Consider the following 23,069-nt stretch of genomic DNA (forward strand, 5'->3'; position numbering starts at 1 on the left):
CTTGCAGTGTACAGTTCGTCGATGGGGGGAAGGTTGCAACCAACAACTGTCTTGACTGATCGAACGATGCGCTGCAGCCTCCGAATGGTGGCTGAGCCAAACCAGACCAACATGGAGAAGGTGAGGACAGACTCTATGATGGCAGTATAAAACAGGACCATCATTTTCTGTGGCAGATTGTGTTTCTTCAGCGGCCACAGAAAGTATATCCTCTGTTGGGCCTTTTTGGCTGTGTTGTCGATGGTGGCCTCCCATTTAAGGTCCCTGGAGATGATGGTTCCAAAGAACTTAAATGACTCCACAGATGTGACTGTGGTGTTGTTGATGGTGAGTGGGGGGGGGCTCTCATGAAGTCTGTCATGAGTACGGAGAGGTACTGGTACAATGAAAATCTTACTTGCTGCACCATCACGGACACAGAGATAGATAAATTATAGATAAATTATAGATAAATTGCACCTTAATTCTGAAGACTGTAAAATGGAAAAGATTGTGAAGACTGCAAAAATCAAGACGTTTCTATAAAACACTATCAGTTTAGTTTAGTTTAGAGATACAGCACGGAAACAGGCCCTTCGTCCCACCGGGTCCGCACCGATCATCGATCCCCGCACACTAACACCATCTTACACCCACTAGGGACAATTTTTACATTTACCAAGCCAATTAACCTACAAACCTGTACGTCTTTGGAGTGTGGGAGGAAACCGGAGCACCCGGAGAAAACCCACGTGGTCACGGGGAGAATGTACAAACCCCGTACAGACAGCGCCCGTAGTCGGGATCGAACCCGGGTCTCCGGCGCTGCATTCGCTGTGAGGCAGTGACCGCCCGTATTGATAAACAGGTCCATGGCAGTCCCGAGATGGTCTGTCGTGTTCTGTTGCCGAGGTAGGATTAGGGTTGTGGTGGCATCTATCATCAAGGATCCCTACCATCCGGGCCATGCCCTCGTCTCACTGCTGCCGTTGGGCAGGAGGAACAGGAACCTGAAGACCCACACCGCCAGGTTCAGGAACAGCCACTTTCTTGCAGTCATCAGGTTCATGAACCGCACAACCCGGATCCCACCTCAGCAACGGAACACCACGGAACAGCACAGCGGTAGAGTTGCTGCCTCAAAGCGCCAGAGACCCAGGTTCAATCCTGATCTCGGGTGCTGTCTATGTGGAGTTTCCACGTTCTCCTTGTGACCGTGTGAGTTTCCACCGGGTGCTCCGGTTTCCTCCCACACTCCAAAAAAAACTTGCAGGTTTGTAGGTTGGCCCTCTGTCAATTGCTCCTAGTGTGTAGGGAGTGGATGAGAAAGTAAGATAACTTAGAACTAGCGTGAACGGGTGATCGATGGTCGGCATGGACTCAGTGGGCTGAATGGCCTGTTTCTGTGCTGTATCTTTCAATCAATTTGCTGTGGAGTGCTGATTGTATATTCCAACTCACAGGAACACAAGAGGCTGCAGATAGTGTGCAGAAAGGAACTGCAGATGCTGGTTTACAATGAAGATAGACACAAAGGCTGGAATAACTCAGCAGTTCAGGCAGCATTTCTGGAAAGAAGGAATGGGTCACGTTTCAAGTCGAGACCCTTCTTCAGATCGAGACATGGGCGAGCGAGACATAGAGATATGGAAGGGTAAGGTGTGAAAATGACAGATCAATACAGATAATGGTAAAGGAAATGAAGAATGATTCATTGTTAGCTGAGGGGAAGGTAATCAAGGAAATTAATCAGGGGGTCAGTGAAACTAGGGTGGGGAGGGACGGAGAGGGAGGGAAAGCAAGTGTTATTTGAAGTTTGAAAAATCAATATTCATTACCACAGAGAGTGGTGAACTCTACTTCAGTTACTCCAGCACTTTGTGTCTTTTTTTGTAACCTATCAGCTGCAGTTCCTTGTGTCTGCATTGTCCCTTGTTTGTACAAAATAAACACTTGAATCTTTGCCTCAGGTTTGCAGCATCTGTAGTATCTTATGACTCCACATTGCAGCTTTGTGGCTCAACTACAGGGGGCGGGAGTGGAGGGGGGGTGGGTGCGGCAGGTCGATGCGGTATAGCCCTCCCGCCGATGGGAGCACTGTAAGTGGAGGACCAGGCCAGGGGACAGTACCACCCTTCCACCGCCGGCGGCGCTGAAGCTGGCGGTCCGAGATGGATGCTGTACGGCCGTTTCACCGCCGGCGGCGCTGTAGCTAGCGGACCGGGATGGGTGCCGTACCGCCCACCCCAGCGCTGCACCGGGAGGACCAGGCTAGGTGCAGCACCTCCCAGCGACCGGCAGCGGCGCTGTAGCTGGAGGACCGCCCTCCCGCCGGCGGATGCAGATAGATGTAGGAGTGCCCTTGAGGCGAGGCCGGGATAAGTGCATCACCGCCCTCCAGTCGCCGGGGGTGCTGCACCGGAGGACCGGGTTGGGTGCAGTAGCTCCCTCCCGACCGCTGGGGGCGCTACAGTCGGATAGGGAGTAGGTGGAATACCTCCATCCCACCGCCAAGAGTGCTACAGAAGGAGGACAGGGAGTGGGTGCAGTATCTCCTTCCTGACTGCTGGGAGGCGCTAGAGTTGGACAGGGAGTGGGTGCAATAACACGCCACCACCGCCGGGGGCGCTACAGTTGGAGAACAGGGAATGGATGCAATACCTCGCTCCCACCGCCGGGGGCGCAACAGATGGAGGACTGGGAGTGGGTGCAATACCTCGCTCCTACCGCCAGGGGCGCAGCACTTGGAGGACAGGGAGTGGGTGTAATACCTCCCTCCCACAGCCGGGGGCGCTACAGTCGGAAGACAGTGAGTGGGTGCAATACCTCCCTCCCATCGCCGGGGGCACTACAGTTGAGGGACAGTGAGTGGGTGCAATAAATCCTCCCGCCTCCGGGGGCGCTACAGGTGGAGGACAGGGAGCGGGTGCAATACCTCCCTCCCACCGCCGGGGGCGCTACAATTGGAGGACAGGAAGTGCTACAATACCTCGCTCCCACCGCTGGGGGCGCTACAGTTGGAGGACAGTGAGTGGTTGAATACATTCCTCCCACCGCCGGGGGCGCTGCAGATGGAGGCAGGTAGAGGATACAATACCTCCCGCCCACCGCTGGGGGCGCTACAGGTGGATGACAGGGAGTGGGTGCAATACCTCCCTTCCCACCGCTGGGGGCGCTACAGGTGGAGGACAGGGAGTGGATACAATACCTCCCGCCCACCGCTGGGGGCCGCTACAGTTGGAGGACATGAGTGTGTGCAATACCTCACTCGCACCGCCGGGGGCGCTGGAGAAGGAGGACAGAGTGTGTGTGCAATACCTCGCTCCCACCTCCGGGTGCGCTGTAGATGGAGGATGGGGAGTGTGTGCAATAACTCCCGCCCACCGCCGGGGGCGCTACAGTTGGAGGGCAGGGAGTGGGTGCAATACCTCGCTCCCGCCACCGGGGACGCTACATAGGAAGACAGTGAGTGGGTGCAATACTTCCCATCGACCGCCGGGGGCGCTACAGTTGGAGGACGGGGAGTGGGTGCATTACCTCGCTCCCACCGTCGGGGGCGCTACAGTTGGAGGACGGGGAATGGGTGCAATACCGCCCGCCCACCGCCGGGGGCTCTACAATTGGAGGCCAGGGAGTGGGTGCAATACCGCCCGCCCACCGCCGGGGGCGCTACAATTGGAGGACCGGCAGTTGTTTTGTTTTGAAGCGGGTGGGGGGGGGGGGAAGGAGGCGGCTTCCGGCGGAAGTGTGGCGGCAGTCGGTAACGGACGATGGAGAGCGGCGGCGGCGGCGGAAGACCGCCCGCCTTCGACCGGGCGCCGGGAGCGGGTCGAGGCCGCGGTCGGGGCTTCGGGGCGGCCGCAGGAGCGGGTGCGGGGGGGCGGCCGCAGGGACACGGCGACGGCGCCCAGGAGAACGGGCTGTGTCCCGGCTCGGGCCTGGGCCTCGCTCCAGCCCCCGGAGCAGCACTCGCCCCGCTGCCCGGAGCCGTCCCCGGCACCGCACCTGGGCCGCCCGGCACGGCCACCGCCAGCGCCACCGCCAGCGGACTGCAGGGCAACGGCGTCCACGTCAAGAGCGGCATCCAGCAGCAGGAGCCGCTGCGGCAGCCCCGGAGCAGCCCGCCTGCCGAGCACCCGGGTAACGGGGGGGGGGTATAGTCTGGGGGAGAGGGACATGGTCCGGGGGACGGGGAGAGGGACATGGTCCTGGTAACGGGGAGAGAGGGACATGGTCCTGGTAAAACGGGGAGAGGGACATAGAACGGGAAATGGGGGTGACATGGTCTGAGGAACCGAGGAGACATGGTCTGGGTAATGGGGGAGAGAGAGAGACGGGGAATGGGGAGAGATAGACAGGTTTCAGGAGAGACATGGGGTGACGGAGCGGGGGAGAGAGAAGGGACGGGGGGGGGGAGACAGAGCAGTTGGGGGTTATAGGGATGGGTAAGGGTATGTGAGTGAATGTGACGGAGAGATGGTGAGGAGTGGAGGTATCCAGCCCTCCGAGCACCCGGGTAATGGGGGAGAGACAAGGGGAGATTGGGCTGAGATGGAGAGGCTGAGGGAGAGATGATTCGATTAACAGGGAAGACGCGGGGGGGAGAGAGGGGACGGGGGTGGGAATGGGGAAGCGGAGTGAGTGTGACAGGGAGAGACAGTCATGAGTGGAGGTATCCAGCTCGCTGAGCACCCGGGTAATGGGACATGGGGAAATGGGGATGCTGTGCCCGGGTAACGGGAGAGACTACACCTGGGTTGGGGAGACTTGAGGTGACACATCCAGAGTGGGGGGGGGGGGGGGGGGTTTGAGTGTGACAGGGAGAGAGGGTGATGAATGGAACTATTCAGTCTGCTGAGCACCCGGTTAACGGGGGGAGACGGGACAGGGAGAGAGAGAGGGGGACTGGGGAGGACTGGAGGTAACAGGGCTGGTGAGGAGTGTGAGTGACAAGAAGAGAGGACGATTAGCGGTACCCAGTGCGACGAGCACCTGGGTAACGTGGAGAATGGGGGAGAGAGAGGGGGAGACAGGATACGGGCAATGGGGAGAGGGGGAATGGGGGGGACAGGGTACAGGGATAGGGGGAATGGGGTAGAGAGAGGGGGAGACAGGCTCTGGATAACAGAGAGAGAGAGGGTGAACGGTGAGAGGGTACGGGGATAGGGGGAATGGAGGAGAGAGAGAGAGAGAGACAGGGTCCGGGTCCGGGTAATGGGGGGGATAGTAGAGAGAGGGGGCGACAGGGTCCGGGTAATGGGGGGGGATGCTAGAGAAAGGGGGAAACAGGGTCCGGGTGATGGGCCAGAGGGAGGGGGTTGTGACGGGGAGAGAGGGTGATGAGTGGGGGGACGGGGCCGGGATAACTGGTGACTGGGAACTGGGACATTGGGGGGGAGGGGGGGTATTCAACATCCTGAGCACCTGGGTAATGGGGGGGGGGGCAGGGGGAATGGGGGTAGAGAGAGGGGGAGACTGGGACCAGGTAACGGGGGAGACTACACTGGGGAGGGAAACAGAGGGTGATGTGGAGGTCAGCCGAACATTCGGGTAACAGGGGTGAGGAGAGGGGGCGCGGAAGAAAGGGGGACATTAGGGGGTGACAGGGCCTGGGGGAGGGGCGACCAGGGGGGTGATTGGGGGAGGAGACTAGGGGAGAGACATGGGGTTGGGAGGGTGAGAGACTGAGGAGCAACAGGACTGGGGGGGGTGACAGGGGCTGGGGGGGAAGACTAGTGTGTGACGGAATCGGGGGGGAGACGAGACCTGAAGGGAGTGAGGGGGGGGGAGGATGGGGAATTGGGGAGAGGGGGGGAAGAGGAGAGTGGTGAGGGGGATAGTGGGGAGCTGGGGTGGAGTGGGCTAGTGGGGGACGGGCCAGGCCTGGGAGAGAGGGAAGAGTGGTAAATGGGATGGGGGGGTATCTGGGTGAGGGAATGGCCTGGGACTGGGAGCAGGACAGGGCTGGGAGCATTCAATTCAATGATACTTTATTGTCACATACCTAGTGAAATTGTCACGTACAGTGAAATTCTCTGTTTTTGCATGCAATGCACAAAGTGCGCAGAGAGTCGCCGATAAAGTTACAAAAGTAATTATTGGAGTCATGTGTAGGAAAATAACTGCAGATGCTGGTTCAAATTGAAGGTCGACACAAAATGCTGGAGTAACTCAACGGGTCAGGCAGCATCTCGGAGAGAAGGAATGGGTGACGTTTTGGGTCGAGACCCTTCTTCAGACTGATGTCAGGGGGGCGGGACAAAGGAAGGATATGGGTGGAGACAGGAAGATAGAGGGAGAACTGGGAAGGGGGAGGGGAAAGAGAGGGACGGAGGAGCTATCTAAAGTTAGAGAAGTCAATGTTCATACCGCTGGGGTGTAAACTACCCAAGCAAAGTATAAGGTGCTGTTCCCCCAATTTGCGCTGGGCCTCTGACAATCGAGGAGGCCCAGGACAGAAAGGTCAGAGTGGGAGGGGGAGTTGAAGTGCTGAGCCACCGGGAGATCAGGTTGGTTAAGGCGGACTGAGCGAAGGTGTTGCGAGTGTTGAGTGAAACGATCGCCGAGCCTACAGTTCGTCTCGCCGATGTAGAGAAGTTGACGGCGATGGGTGATGTTGGTCCCTCGTTGATCTCGGCGCGTGTGTGCGTGCCCTCCACCCGGCCAGGTCCAACTTCGTTCGTCCTCGTTCTCGATATTTCCTCCCCCCCCCCCCCCCAGCCGGGTCCCTCTTTCTCCTCGGTGGCGGGGCCCCACCGCTGGGTCCGCTCACACATGACTCCGTGGAGCTTCAATTCTGTGCCAGGTTGGGACTCGGTGGGGGATGGAACTGACTGGAGTGAGGGGGGAGCTGATTGTATAGTGCACTTAACACAGTGGACTGGGGGTGTGTGTGAACAGGATAGGGCAGGGGGGAGGGGGGAGGGGGGTGGAGCTGACCTGGGTCGCTGGAGGTGAAGGGATCAGCCGGCAACCCTGTAACAGGGGACAAACTGGCAAGTGGGGAGTGTGTGGGAGGGAGGCAACTATTGTTATGTCTCCACAGATACGCTCTAACCTGCATTTTTTAAAAACTGTTTTTGTCTCTGATTTCCAGCATCTGCAATTGTGTTGTGATTAGTCCACAACTCCAGGGTTTAACTGTGGAGGGTGGTGGTGACTCTACTGATGGGTTCTGTGTATGGATGCCTGTGGCCCTGTAGGCAGGAGCGATCGTGGAATGTATGGAACCCACAGGTTGAGGACTGGCCTCGACTTGGACCGTATTAAATGTGATAGAGTTGGGCTGGAAACAAAGAAGGGTCTCGACCCAAACCTCACCCATTCCTTCTCTCCAGAGATGCTGCCTGACCCGCGGAGTTACTCCAGCATTTTGTGTCTACCTTTAATTAGCATCATGTTTGGCACAAATATTGTGGGCCGAAGGGCCTGTCCCTGTGTTGTACGGTTCCATGCCCTATGTACAGTTGAGGAAGTGTTTCTGTGAAAACACTCAAGTAATTTTCTGAACTCGTCCATTTGAGGACATTTCCACAGACGCAGAGCTTAGCTGTGGAGTACATTTCCACAGAGCTTAGACGTTGTGGGCCTGTGTTGTACGGTTCTGTGTTCTATACATGCATTGATTAAGAGTGAAGAGGGGAGCAGATATATTCCGTGGTAATTTTGAAATGCAGCAGGAAATCACTGATGGGCCAGAGATCACCGAGGGAGAGAAGAGGTTAATATTTTAAGTCTGTGACCTTCCGTCAGAAAAATCTATTGCAGCATTTTCAGTTCCATTTCAGATTTGTAGTATCGGCTGCTCATCATTTTTTGTAATAAGTAGGGGCAATGTTTCTTTTTGTGATGGTATGGCACCTGTAAAAAGTTAAAAACTAAATTGATGTATGGCAGCCAATACAATAGAAACAATAGGCCCTTCGGCCCATCGAGTCCGCGACGACCAGCACTCTCCAGTGGACTAGGTCTATCCCGCACACTAGGGACAATTTACAAAAACGCTGGAGAAACTCAGCGGGTCAGGCAACATCTCTGGAGAACATGGATAGGTGATGTTTCGAGTCGGGATCCTTCTGTCCCCATGCACATCTTTCGTTCATAGTCTTAGTTCGCTACTCGAGAGTGTCTCTGTTCCTGAAACTTTACTTGCTCTCTTTCTACCGGAGGGGTTTGATCATTTAAAGAACACAGTGAACATCACTCACACCTACAAAAATGAATCTCATAATTCCTCATAATTGCTGCCCTAAAATCTAGTCATACAGCATGGAAACAGGCCCTTCAGCCCAACCAGTCCTGACCGACCAAGGTGCCCCGTCTAAGCTAGTCCCTCAGGATCCTGTTAAATCTTTCCCTTCCCACCTTAAGCCTATGCTTTCTCTTCTTGCTTCTCTTGCCCTGGGTAAAAGACTCTGCATTCATTCTGTCTATTCCCTTCATGATTTTTGATACACATCTATAAGATCACCCAGCATCTCTGAAGGGAACAGGCAGCATCTCTGAAGGGAAGGAATGGGCGACGTTTCGGTTCTCGACCCGAAACATCACCCATTCCTTCTCTCCAGAGATACTGCCTGTCCCGCCGAGTTACTCCAGCTCTTTGTGTCTATCTTCAGTTTAAACCAACATCTGCAGTTCCTTCCTACACATAAGATCACCCCACAGCCTGCTTCAACAACTGAGGGGGTGATGATGAGCTGCCGTCATAAGCCGCTGCTGACCTTGGGGTGTGGCTTCACCTGCAGTGCTGTCAGAAAGGCAGCTCCAGGACTGTGACCCAGCGGTGGTGAAGCAACAGGGACAGAGTTCCAAGTGCGGATGGTGTGTGGCTGGGAGACCATCCACCGATAACCTGTTCACACTTGTTTAGTTTAGCGATACAGCGCGGAAACAGGCCCTTCGGCCCACAGAGTCTGCGCCCACCAGCGATCCCCGCACATTAACACCATCCTTCACACGCTGGGGACAATTTTACATTTATACCAAGCCAATTAACCTACAAACCTGTACGTCTTTGGAGTATGGGAGGAAACCGGCGATCTCGGAGAAAACTCACGTAGTCACGGGGAAAACGTACAAACTCCGTGCAGACAGCACCGTAGTCAGGATCGAACCCGAGTCTCTGGCGCTGCAAGGCAGTAACTCGTCCATGACCCTGCCATTCAATAAAATCCCAATTTCTCTTTCACTCCCTGCACACTAGGCTTTTGGAGGCAATAAACCTAAAAATCTCATATGGCTTTGGGACATAGGAGGAAACCGGAGCACCCGGAAGAAACCCACGTGTTCAAGGGAGAACATGCAAACTCCACACAGAGAACACCCATGGTCAGGATGGAACCCCGATCCGTGGCCCCTGCATTACTGTGCTGCCCCACTGCGCCCTATTAGCTGTTAATCCTCGTGTGATGTCAGCGATCTGCTGTGTTTGTGGAATTGTCAGAACTAAGAGTAGGAAAAGAGAGGAAGGGAAGTTGTTTGCCCGGTTCCTTCCTGCAAGCAGCCACACTGCGTTGAGCAGATAATGTGTGAGTTTTAAAGTCTCATTGGGGAAGAAACTGAGGAGAAACAAATTGACTGCATTCTCCAGGCCAGTGTTAAAAGCAGCAAATTGTGAACGTAGCCCAGACCGTCACACAAACTAACCTCCCATCCATTGATTCCATTTATACCTCGCGCTGCTTCGGCAAGACCAGCAGCATAATCAAGGACAAGTTGCACCCTAGCCACTCCGCCTTCTCCCATCAGGCAAAAGATATATTCGTGTGAAAACGCACAGCTCCAGATTCAGGGACAGTTTCTTCCCAGCTGTTATCAAGCACCAGAATCATCCTACCGCAACCAGCGAGCAGTCCTGAGCTACTATCTATCTAATTGATTACCCTCGGACTAGCCTGAAACTGGGGAGAGTTCCACAGCTGTGGAAAACATCCTGCGTGGTACCGGTGCCAAAGACGCCGCACCCGAAGGAACTCAACAGCTGCAGGCCGATGGCACTGACATCACACCTGATGAAGACACTGGAGCGTCTGGTCCTCGCCCATCTCCGCCCCCTGGTGAGATCATCAATGGATCCGCTGCAGTTCGCCTACCAGAATCGCATCGGGGTGGAGGACGCCGTCATCTACCTGCGGAACAGAGCTCTTTCACACCTGGAGAGGCCGGATAGCACTGTGAGAATCATGTTCTTTGATTTCTCCAGTGCATTCAACACCATCCAGCCGGGGCTTCTGGGGGGCAAGCTGGAGCGCACAGGAGTGGATCACCACCTCACATCCTGGATTCTGGACTACCTCACCAACCAACCACAGTGTGTGAGGACAAAGGACCTGGTCTCGGACAGGGTGGTCTGCAGCACTGGGGTTCCGCAGGGAACAGTGCTAGTGCCATTCCTGTTCACCCTGTACACTGCGGACTTCAGGTATAGCTCTGCAGACTCCTATCTACAGAAGTTCTCTGACGACTCTGCCATCGTCGGCCTCGAGGCCGGGGCGTACAGAGAACTGATCTAGGAGTTTGTGGACTGGTGCCAGCGGAACTGCCTCCGGATCAACGCGGGGAAAACCAGGCAGATGGTGGTAGATTTCTGCAGGCGCAGCCAGGTCCCCCCCGACACCGGTGAACATCCGAGGAATGGACATCGAGAGGGTGGATTCTTATAAGTACCTGGGTGTCCACTTCAACAATAAACTGGACTGGACTGAAAACAGCGATGCGCACTACAGAAAGGGCCAGGGCAGACTTTATCGGGTTCTTTGGAGTGCAGGGGGCATTGGCCATCTTCTGTGGAGTGGTCTGCTGGAGCAGCAGCATCTCAGCGGCGGAAGGGAATAGACAATAGGTGCAGGAGTAGGCCATTCCGGGAATTAACCTAGTAAACCTACGCTGCACCCCCTCAGCAGCAAGAATATCCTTCCTCAAATTTGGAGACCAAAACTGCACACAGTCCTCCAGGTGCGGTCTCACTAGAGCCCTATACAACTGCAGAAGAGACTCGACAAGCTGGTCAGGAAGGCCAGCTCTGTCCTGGGTTGCCCCCTCGACTCAGTGCAGGTGGTGGGAGAGAGGAGGATGGTGGCAAAGCTAACATCGCTGCTGGACAACGAATCCCACCCCATGCAGGACACTGTCACTGCACTGAGTAGCTCCTTCAGTGACAGGCTCCTTCACTCCAAGTGTGTGAAGGAGAGATATAGGAGGTCCTTCCTTCCCGCTGCTGTGAGACTGCACAACCAGCGCTACTCCCAGCAGACCAGTCAACAATAACAGCTAAGAACACACAGAAAACTGATGACAATTTATGTATCTTTTATTCATAATGAATGATCTCTTGCTATCCACTTTGCTGCTGTGACACTGTAAATTTCCCCAGTGTGGGACGAATAAAGGAATATATATATATATATGTATATATATATATATATATATACACAAAATGCTGGAGTAACTCAGCAGGTCAGGCAGCATCTCAGGAGAGAAGGAATGGGTGACGTTTCGGGTCCAGACAGAGTCTGAAGAAGGGTCTCGACCCGAAACGTCACCCATTCCTTCTCTCCTGAGATGCTGCCTGACCTGCTGAGTTAGTCCCGCGTTTTGTGAATAAATACCTTCGATTTGTACCAGGATCTGCAGTTATTTTCTTACACTATATATATATATATATATATATATATATATATATCCTTGATCGGACTTTGCTGGCTTTACCTTGCACTAAACATTATTCCCTCATCGTGTATCTGTACACTGTGAATGACTCAATTGTAATCATGCATTGTCTTTCCGCTGACTTGTTAACACACAACAAAAGCTTTTCACTGTACCTCGGTACATGTGGCAATAAACAAAACAACTTAATACTAGAATTTTCCCATGGCACTCGCATCCTCTGGATTAATTCATTAAAAATGAAATACTATTGCTCAAACCTTTTACAATTAAGATTGTTTTGCTTGCCAATAGTATTGAGAAAAAAAAAAGTTTTAAAATATTTTCCCTCATGAATGAGTGAATGATATTTAGTGCTTTCAATGACACATTGTTTACTTCAGTCTTGGAGCTGGGACAGTGTCTGGCTCTTGAAACGTTTGACTCATTACTGGCCTGACCACAACAGTGATATTAAGGACTTTATAATGACTTTGAAAAAACATTTGGCCAGATATATGGATCGGGAAGGTTTAAGAGGGATGTGTTCAAAATGCAGGCAAATGGGACTCGCCCAGAATGCCAACTTGGTCAGCATGGGTCAAAGGGCCTGTTTCATATGGCTCTACGATGCAAAGCTTTTTGTATATTTACAACTCAGACATAAAGCCTTCAATTATTTGGTGCCAATACATGGTAGGATCCATTAAAAGTTGAACAAAGAATAACACAAAAGAATGAGTTTAAGTCACGATTTAATGGAGGAAGTGGGGACACTATTGGGACAAAGGGAAGGATGAAGATGTTGCTGAAGTGGAGGAAAATAAAGAATTAGGGATTGAATTTTGGAGAAATGTCAGGCTGATAATGATTAAAAGCAATTTAATCCGCTGGACAGTGGCGCAGCGGTAGAGTTGCTGCTTTACAGCGCTAGAGAACTGGGTTTGATCCTAACTATGGATGCTGTCTATGGAGTTTTTACGTTCTCCCCGTGACCTGTGTAAGTTTTCTCTGGGAGCTCCGGTTTCTACCCACACTCCAATGACGTGCAGGTGTGTTGGCTAATTGGCTTGGTAAAATTGTAAATTATCCTCAGTGTGTGCAGAATTGTGTCCGTGTGCAGGGATTGCTGGTCGGCCCACACAGGCCAACATGTCCCATCTACATTGATCCCACCTACCTGCGTTTGATCCATATCCCTCTAAACTTGTCCTATCCATGTATCTGTCTAACTGCGTCTTAAATGTTGCGATAGTCCCTGCCTCAACTACCTCCTCTGGCAGCTCGTTCCATACACCCACCACCCTTTGTGTGAAAAAGTTACTCCTCAGATTCCTATTAAATCTTTACCCCTTCACCTTAAACCTATGCCCCCCTGGTCCTCGAATGGCCTACTCTGGGCACGAGACTCTGTGCGTCTACCCTATCTATTCATTTCATGATTTTATACACTTCTATAAGATCACCCTTCATCCTCCTGGACTCCAAGGAATAGAGATAAAGATATGAGGTACTGGTCAGAAAAGGTCTAACTGATCATGTCTGGAAGAGTATAGGTGGTGGTGGCCAGGAAGGATTCTGCTGTCTTTGAGCTGTCCTGATGAAAATGACAGCTAATCAAAGACTGGATATTGGCCAGGCAGTCTCTCTCCTCCTCTACAGACTGTTGGGAATGAGCCAGGGTGTTATACGTGTGAAAGTGGACTGAATGTCAAAGACGTGCAGCGGGGAAACGGGTCCTTCAGTCCCAACTGGTCCATGCTGTTGAAAAAAACTTTAAACACACGATCGGGCAAGGCAAGAAAAACTTTATTTAACAGCTTTAAAACTACAGTGATCACTGTGAGCATTGCTCACCAAACAAAGATTCATCGACACCTTTTCTGCAGAATTTTCCTTTGAATTGTTGTTTACTGTAGTAGGCACTTTTAAGCATTTTTTCTTCTTTTGAATGTTCTTATAACAATTATAAATAATCTAGGAGATTGCGCACATCACAAAGAATGATCTACTCATATACATGAGTTTCCTTTGTGTTGTTTACTGTGGTAGGCACTTTTAAGCATTTTTCCTTCTTTTGAATGTTCTTATAACAATTATAAATAATACACCTCTGAAAAATACAGATCAGTAAACACAGCCCAATTCCACCCCATTACAAATAAACAGATGTCCTGTTACCCTTTCGACCTTTAGTTTAGAGATACAGTGCGGAAACAGGCCCTTTCGGCCCACCGGGTCCGTGCTGACCAGCGATCCCCGCACATTAACACTATCCTATATCTACCAGGGACAATTTTTATATTTACCAAGCCAATTAACCTACAAACCTGTACGTCGTTGGAGTGTGGGAGGAAACCGAAGATCTCGAAAACCCACGCAGGTCACGGGGAGAACGTACAAACTCCGTACAGACAGCACCCGTAGTCGGAATCGAACCCGGGTCTCTGGTGTTGCATTCGCTGTAAGGTAGCAACTCTACCGCTGCGCCACTGTGCCGACCTCTTTTTATTGTTTTATGATTGCCATTTGTCCTTTGACAAAATAGAACAGAACCTGGCTAAAGTAGACTGTAGTAAGTGCCGGGTACACTTGCTCAGTTTTAACCTTCTCTAAAGCACAGAATTATTATGCCACATGAAGAGGACTTTGAGCATTTTTAGGCACTCCATCTGTCCCTATCCCCTCCTGTCTTCTTGAAGCTTTGCAATTTATTTTTTTAAATGTCAACCAGGTTTAATAATACCTAAGGTAGACACAAAATGCTGGAGTAACTCAGCGGCACAGGCAGCATCTCTGGAGAGAAGGAATGGGTGATGTTTCAAGTTGAGACCCTTCTTCAGACTGATAATGGGTGATGTTTCGGGTCGAAACCCTGCAGACCTATCATACCTAGTTCCATTCCCCTGTGTTTGGCCCTTATTCCTCTAAACCTTTTCTATCCATTTTTGTGAGACCACACTTGGAGTATTGTGTGCTGTTCCGGTCACCCTGAAGGACATCACTAAGCTGGATTGGGTGTAGGAAAGGTTCACCAGGATATTCCCAGGACTCGAGAGCTTGAGATACTAGGAGGGGCTGGATAGTCTTTGGCATTTCTAAAAGTATCACAAAATGCTGGAGTAACTCGGGTCAGGCAGCATCGAGGAGAGAGGGAATGGGTGACGTTTCGGGTCGAGACCCTTCTTCAGACTGATGTCCGGGGGGCAGGACAAAGAAAGGATATAGGTGGAGACAGGAAGACAGTGGGAGAATTGACATTTCTAAAAGTCTTTTAAATGTTACCATTGTAACTGCCTGTACAGCTTCCTCTGGCAGTTGAGAAGATACACACTATCTTCTGGTGTCATTGCCCCTCAGATCTCCTAAATCTTTCCCTTGCACCTAAAATATATGGTTCTTGATTACCCAGGGTGAGAAAGACTCAGACCATTGACCTTATTTATGCATCTCGTGACTCTGGAAACTTCCATAAGGTCACCCCTCAGCCCCCTGCACTTCAGGGGGGGGGATACAATTCTCACTTGATCCAGACATCTCAAGCTCTCAAGTCCTGGTAACATTCTGGTGAATCTTTTCTACACCCAATTCAGTTTAATGACATTCTTCCTATAGTAAGGTGACAGATTGCATGCAATATACCAAGTGCGTTCTGACCAACATTTTGTACACCTGTAGCATGACGGTCAAACCGATGGATGAAGCGTACCAAACGCCGCCTTCACCATCCTACCTATCCGTGTTTCCATACTTTTAGGAAACTACTAGACCAAGTGGACCCGTTGGGCCCAAATCTCTCCTGCATTGGTGCAGCACCTTCTCCTTCCCCCTTCCTCCCCCTCCCTCCTTCCTCTCCCTTTCACTCCATCCCCCTCAACCCCCCCTCCCATGGAGGTAGATTTAAACTTTAAAATGTGAATGACTTTAAAAATATAACACTGATTTCAATGAAACTTCTTCCATTAGCACCAAAGGGACGACGGTGAGTAAGGTGGGCCTCAAATTGTCGCGCCACCGTGTACCGTTTTGGCTATAGTTCAGAAAAAAACAAACAAACGAGAGGTTTAGTATATAGATATTCCTGTATCCTGAAGTGTCCAGACTCTCCAAGGCCATACCATTTACTGTGCAAGTCCTGCCCTGGTTTGACTTCACAAAATATATCACCTCACACTTGTCTGAGTTACTATCCATCTGCCTTTCCTTGTGCCACTTCCCTAGTTGATCCAGATGTTTTGTCAAGCCTGCTGCAAAAAGTCTCTCCAGCTGTCCACCAAGCCACCAATTTTGGTGTCACCTCCAAATTTACTAGCCATGTTAACTACATTGCTAAGGACCATTTCCCAGTCTTCCAATCTACCTCACTGCAGCCTTGCACTTTAAATTAAAATCTGTACTTTCTCGGCAGCTGTAACACTATATTCTACACTCTTGTTTATTTTCTCTTGCACTCTCTGATTTACTTATAGTTGGATTGCACTGATGTATGGTAAGGTTTGCCTGGTTAGCATGTAAAATAAAGCTATTTACTATATCTCATTATGTGTGACAATAATAAATCGATATCGACACTCCCTGATTTATGCAATGTTTATGTTCTGTAAACCTTTACATAAGTCAAATTTTATGTAAATCAGAATCACCTTAATACTGTAGAAACAAGGAATTGCAGCCTACATCCCAGCGATATGAATATTGAATTCTCTAACTTCAAGTAACCCTTGCTTTCCCTCTCTCCATCCCTCCCATTTCCCAGTTCTCCAACCCGTCTGACTGTTCCCCCGATTAAATTTTATCTCTGTATGCTTTGTTATCACCTACATTGTCCTTGAGCTGCATCCTCTTTGATGTCTCGTTTTCACACCTTACCCTTCCTTATCTCTGTGTCTTCCTCTCAGTCTGAAGAAGGGTCTCGACCCGAAACGTCACCCATTCCTTCTATCCAGAGATGCTGCCTGTCCTTCTACGTTACCCCAGCATTTTCTGTCTAGGCAGTTCCTTCCTGCACAAAGAATTGCAGGTGCTGGTTAATACACAAAACGACACAAAGTGCTGGAGTAACTCAGCAACCAGTATGAAGAAGCATCCTGATCCAAATCGTCACCTATCCATGTTCTCCAGAAAATAATACTTATGGTTGGAGGAAAAACCCATTGATTTTATCTCCACATTCTCCTACTTGGATAATGAAAGGCCTATATAGTGGACGTGGAAAGGACGTTCCTTTAGAATGGAGATGAGGAGGAATTTCTTTTGCTAGGGGGTGATGAATTAATTGCCACATACGGCTGTGGAGGCCAAGTCATTGGTTATTTTTAAGGGAGATTAGTGGTTGTTGATTAGTAATGGGCGTCAAAGGTTGCGGGGAGAGGACAGGAGAATTGGGTTGAGAGGGTAAAATAGATCAGCAATAATCGAATGGTGGAGCAGACTCGATGGGCCATATGGCCTATTTTGGCTCCTATGTCTTAAGGCCTTATTAAGAGATAAGCTGACTTTGGTTCATCAAAATGTTACTAGGACTCCAAAGTTCGATTAATTAGAGTGAAGATGGTAATTTAACTGAGAAATCAGAATTTTGAGCAGCATTTTTGTTCTGTGTGGAAATATTTTCTCCCTCCATGTGTGTGGACTCTACTGAAAGTGCTGACATTTATTGTTCGTCTCAAACTACATCTGAACTGAGCAGTCACTGACAACACTCAGTCTGGACTCCTGTAAAGGACAGCCTGGGGAAAGATGCTGATATAAGGTGGGGATGTTTAAAGGAGATGTGCACGCAGAGAGGTGGTGGCGGAGGCAGATATAGATACGATCGTGATTTTTTAGAGGCTTTTAGTTTAGGTAGGCATGTGGATACGTAGGAAGTGGAGGTATGTGTGTTGGCAGAGGAGTAACATAGTAGGCACATTGTGGGCCGAAGGGCCTGTTCCCTTGCTGTACTGGTCTATGCCTCTATGAAAGAAAAGCAGGGATAAGAATTTCTTCAGGTGCTCCAACTGCATTGCGGACACCTGACTTTCATTTCCTCTTGTGTTTGCACATTTGCATTGGCACCTAGAGATGGATTGTCTGTCATAGCTGTGCCACGGTGGCGCAGCAGTAGATCTGCTGCCTTACAGCGCCAGAGACCCGGTTCGATCCTGACTACGGGTGCCGTCTGTACGGAGTTTGTACGTTCTCCCCATGTCCGCGTGGGTCTTCCCTGAGATCTTCGGTTTCCTCCCACACTCCAAAGACGTACAGGTTTACAGGTTCATTGGCCTGGTATAAATGTAAATTGTCCCTGGTGTGTGTAGGATGGTGTTAATGTGCGGTCGGTGCCGACTCAGTGGGCCGAAGGGCCTGTTTCCGCGCTGTATCTCTAAACTATACTTAGCTGGGTTGGTGTATTTGGAGTGGCTCTTGAAAAGTTTCTAGCCCAGATAAATTGTTTTAGAATGGGACTGTCTGCTTTTACTCTACTATGGGATAGTTGACATCTCTTTGGAACAGTCAAAGGCTCTGCTTGATATCTTGCCTGGAAGAACCAAGTCAGTGCAGGTACTTGCTCCTGGCCGAGGTCTGTACAGTATGTGGATTTGATTAGTTCCTTGTTACTTTACTCTCCTAAGTACTTTCCTAAGGAGGTGAAGTTAGAAACCAGGCATCTTTCCACAGTGGAAGCAACAATATTAATATTAATGAAGGCAGAGATTTGCCTTTGCAGAATGTCCACTGCATCTCCTTGGTGCCCAACCAATCAGTCCACAAACACCAAAAGGCCAAGCTAGTGGTGCAGCGGGTAGATTTGATCCTGACGTGCACGTCTACCTGTGACCGTGTGGGCTTCCTCTGGGTGCTCGGGTTTCCACCATAGGCGTGAGAGACTGTAGGCTGATTGGCCCTCTGTGAATTGCCCCCGAGTATGAAGGGAGTGGATGGGAAAGTGAGGTAACGTAGAACTAGTGTGAACAGGTGATCGCACTAACTGGTGACTTGGTAAGCCGAAGGGCCTGTTTCCATGCTGTCTCTCTAAAACTAAACTAAACATAGAACTGGTGTGAATGGGTGATCGATCGCCGGCATGAATTCGGTGGTCCGAAGTGCCTGCTTCCATGCTGTCACTGAACTAAACCAAAAGATTAGCTCCATTAATCTGGGGCGTTGGTGGGCAATTGTTGCTTTTCGCCTGGGCACCCCGGGCAAGGAGGGTGCGGAAAATAATGGGATTTGTTTTTGTGATTTTTCAGATAGCGGCGGCCATCTGGCCTTGGGATCTCATGACCAATACCTGTCGCATGGCACAAATACCTCCATGGTTAAATCACAGAAAATGGAGGCATTCACCATCCAGTCCAAACTTTCAGCCAGTGCACCAGAGTTCTACCCCCCTGGCTTTCTGGCAGTGCCATCGGTAAGTGTCTGGCCCCCATCTCCATCTCATCGTCCTATACTCAATGCTCTCAGTGCAGTCTCTGCTGCATTTGTAGGAACCAAATGTGGATCGGGTAACCTTTTTGTAGAATTTCTCTGTTCAGTTTGCAAGAGTCATAGAGCGTGGAAACAGACCATTCGGCCTAACTTGCCCCCACCGACCAACATGTCCCATCTACACTAGTCCCAACTGTGATCCAAAGTCAAGTCAAGTCAAATTTATTTGTCACATACACATACACGATGTGCAGTGAAATGAAAGTGGCAATGCCTGCGGGTTGTGTACAAAAAAGAATTACAGTTACAGCATATAAATAAAGTTAATAAGTTACTATTAGTGTCGACAAAAATTTAGTCTCTGGGGTTATAAAAGTTGACTGTCCTGATGGCCTGTGGGAAGAAGCTCCGTCTCATCCTCTCTGTTTTCGCAGCGTGACAGCGGAGGCGTTTGCCTGATCGTAGCATCTGGAACAGTCTGTTACTGGGGTGGCAGGGGTCCCTCATGATCTTGCTTGCTCTGGATCTGCACCTCCTGATGTATAGGTCCTGCAGGGGGATGAGTGTAGTTCCCATGGTACGTTCTGCCGAACGCACTACTCTCTGCAGGGTCATCCTGTCCTGGGCAGAGCTGTTCCCAAACCAGACTGTAATGTTGCCGGACAGGATGCTCTCTACAGCCCCAGAGTAGAAGCAATGAAGGATCCTCAGAGACACTCTGAATTTCCTCAATTGTCTAAGGTGGTAAAGGCGCTGCTTAGCCTTACCCACCAGTGCGGCAATGTGCGTTGCCCACGTCAGATCCTCTGTGATGCGGACTCCCAAGTATTTAAAACTGCTCACCCTATCCACAGTAGACCCATCTATCTCCAGTGGCGTGTACGTCCTTGGATGTTTAGCCCTTCTGAAGTCCACAATCAGCTCCTTTGTTTTAGTGACATTCAAGAGGAGGCTATTGTCCTGACACCAGAGTGCCAGATCAGCCACCTCCTCCCGGTAGGCCTTCTCATCGTTGTTGGAGATCCGGCCCACCACCACAGTGTCATCAGCAAACTTGATGATGGAGTTTGAGCTGAACCTGGCCCCACAGTCATGTGTGTACAGGGAGTACAGTAGGGGGCTAAGGACGCAGCCCTGGGGGGAATCCTATGTTCAGGGTGAGGGAGCTAGATGTGTGTTCCCCCATCCTGACCACTTGGGGCCTGGCAGTGAGAAAGTCCAGGACCTAGGCACACAGAGGGGTGCTAAGCCCCAGTTCCAGGAGCTTCTCAACCAGTCTGCTGGGGACTATTGTGTTGAATGCTGAACTAAAGTCAATGAACAGCATCCTCACATAGCCCCCCTGGCTGTCCAGATGAGAGAGAGCGAGCAGCGAGTCGTCTGCCCCCTTAGTCCTCCATCCCACTCCCTTCTTGACTTTATCTTTGGAATATGGAATAGCGTAAGATTGAAGCATACAGAGATCGCAGATGCTGGCAGAATCTTGAGCAAAACCAGCTTTGAGTAAACCAGCATCTGCAGTTCACGGTGTCTCCCCTGGCAGCTGGTTCCATATACCCACCACCCTCTGTGTGTAAAGGTTGCTATTAAATCTTAGAGACAGAGGGATCTACAGATGCTGGGTTGCACAAAAAAGACATAAAGTGCTGGAGTAACCTGGCGGGTCAGGCAGCATTTCTGGGGGAAATGACTATGAGATGCTTCGGGTAAGGACCTTTCTTCAGTCTTAAGAGACTGAGGGACAGTCTATCATCTACATCCCAGGGTAGAGTAGTCTAAAGTTAAGAGGACATAAGTTTAAGGTGGCACGGGGAAGATTTTGTTACGTTAAACGATGAACCATACTCCAGTTCTATCCTCCACACCAAGGACAATTTACAGAAGCCAATTCACCTATAAACCTGTACTACTTTGGAGTGTGGGAGGAAACTGGAGCCCCCGGAGAAATCACTCATGGTCACGGGGAGAACGTACAAACTCCGTACAGACAGCACCCGTAGTCAGGATGGAACCCGGGTCTCCGGCGCTGTGAGGCAGCAACTCTACTGCCGCCCCCAATTCTCTATTTATACTAGGGAACAGGGGCCTGGTTACTTTCTCCATCTCTTTGTTCAATAGAGAAACAAAGCAATAACAAGCTTTCATCCTTGTCTGACATGATCCTGTTGGTATCTCCTCAGAAAACGATGCCAGACGAGACCTATGTGGATTTTGAGATACCGCCCGACCTCACACTTGCTGATTATCTGCAAGATTTCCTGAGTCTCCTGGCCTCTCACCCAGGGAGCTTTGAGCTGGAGATTGAGCAGTTTACAGAAATGATGAACACCTGGGTGAACACTGACGAAATACTGCAAGAGGTGGTGGAAATAATCTACCAGCAGGTAGGAAAGTGTCTCTGTGGCCAAGGATGTTTAATTGGAATACATACATACCTACAGCGGAACAATTCCTACTCGTGGCAGCTTTACACTCCTGTAAACACAATACTCGTCGATAACATATAATAAACAAAACTTAATCAATTAATAACCCCAATACTGGTATGTGTGTGTGTGTGGGTGACAGATTCTTGATGAGTACAGATGTCAGGGTTATGGGGCAAAGGCAGGAGAATGGGGTTGAGAGGGAAAGATAGATCAGCCATGATTGAATGGCGGACTTGATGGTCCGAGTGGCCTTATTTTGCTCCTAGGACATATGACATGGTTTAATGATAGACAATAGGTGCAGGAGGAGGCCATTCAGCCCTTCGAGCCAGCACCGCCATTCAATGTGATCATGTCTGATCATCCACAATCAGTACCCCGTTTCTGCCTTCTCCCCATACCCCCTGACTCCGCTATCCTTAAGAGCTCTATCTAGCTCTCTCTTGAAAGCATTCAGAGAATTGGCCTCCACTGCCTTCTGAGGCAGAGAATTCCACAGATTCACAACTCTCTGACTGAAAAAGTTGATACGGGTCAATAGTACTTTATTGTCACATATACCTGGGTACAGTGAAATCTTTTTGCATGCAGTTCAGTAACAACCTCATTATTAGGCACGATTGTACTTTACGTGATAGTAGATTACACTGAGGCAGTACACAGAAGTTGCCACGTTCCCGGCACCATCTTGTACCCTTTAAGTTCAGAGTCGTTAAAAATACTACAGTCTTAACTTGGCAATAAAGCCCCATTGTTGAGGTGCCGGGTCCGGGTTGCCGGGGTCGGCGTGGCCCGGCGAAGCAGTCGGCGACCTCCACCGCTGCTTCATGCCGCTGCCTGCCGCGTCCGTTCCGTGCGCTTGGCCGCTCGATTGCCGCCAGCTGTAATCGAGTCCCAGGCTGTTGCATGGCCTCCATCAGCCTGCACCACTGGAGACATCAACCTGCAAACGCAGTTTCCATCCTTTCTTACCAAACTTTTCACGTCAGCTCTTTACCACCTTTGGAGCACCTTGAGTTCAACAATCTATTCACTTTTTTTAGGATAGATTTGGTTTCTGATTTGCTGCCATCATTTGCCCTCTGAAACATTTCCTCCTTGTCTCATTGCATCTTTTTTCCTACATGGCAATTCTATTTATCATTTATTTCACAAAATGCTGGAGTAACTCAGCAGGTCAGGCAGCATCTCAGGAGAGAAGGAATGGAGACCCTTCTTCAGACTGATGTCAGGGTGGCGGGACAAAGGAAGAATATAGGTGGAGACAGGAAGATAGAGGGAGAACTGGGAAGGGGGAGGGGAAGAGAGGGACAGAGGAACTATCTAAAGTTGGAGAAGCCCAGCGGTATGAACATCGACTTCTCCAACATTTTCTGTGGTTTTCTGGAATAAGCTGCCGGGAAAAGTAGTTGAGGCAGGTACAAAAACGCCTTTCAAGAAGGCATTTGGACAGGAACATGGATAGGAAAGATTTAAATAGATCTGGGCAAATGGGACTAGCTTAGATGGAGCATCTTGGTTGGTGTGGATGAGTAGGGCCGAAGGGCCTGTGTCTGTAAGTTAATCGATCCAAAATGTTAATTGTTCCACTCTAACGGG

General features: G+C 50.3%; 1 protein-coding gene across 3 annotated transcripts in view; it reads left to right on the plus strand.

Annotated features, from left to right (window-relative positions):
• Positions 1–23,069, plus strand: part of paip1 (poly(A) binding protein interacting protein 1) — a 73,799-nt gene that overhangs the window by 24,735 nt on the left and 25,995 nt on the right. For 2 of the 3 annotated variants that reach the window (XM_078431181.1, XM_078431189.1), the window contains exons 1-3: positions 3,726–4,119; positions 18,861–19,024; positions 21,222–21,425. In XM_078431181.1, the coding sequence (XP_078287307.1) occupies positions 3,750–4,119; positions 18,861–19,024; positions 21,222–21,425 (738 nt within the window). In that variant the 5' untranslated portion in view covers positions 3,726–3,749. Of the gene's footprint in view, positions 1–3,725; positions 4,120–18,860; positions 19,025–21,221; positions 21,426–23,069 lie in introns of those variants that run through there. The other variant, XM_078431199.1, reaches the window with a different exon arrangement.

Source organism: Rhinoraja longicauda, chromosome 3 (assembly GCF_053455715.1).
Source record: "Rhinoraja longicauda isolate Sanriku21f chromosome 3, sRhiLon1.1, whole genome shotgun sequence".
In the NCBI taxonomy this organism is placed as follows: domain Eukaryota; kingdom Metazoa; phylum Chordata; class Chondrichthyes; order Rajiformes; family Arhynchobatidae; genus Rhinoraja; species Rhinoraja longicauda.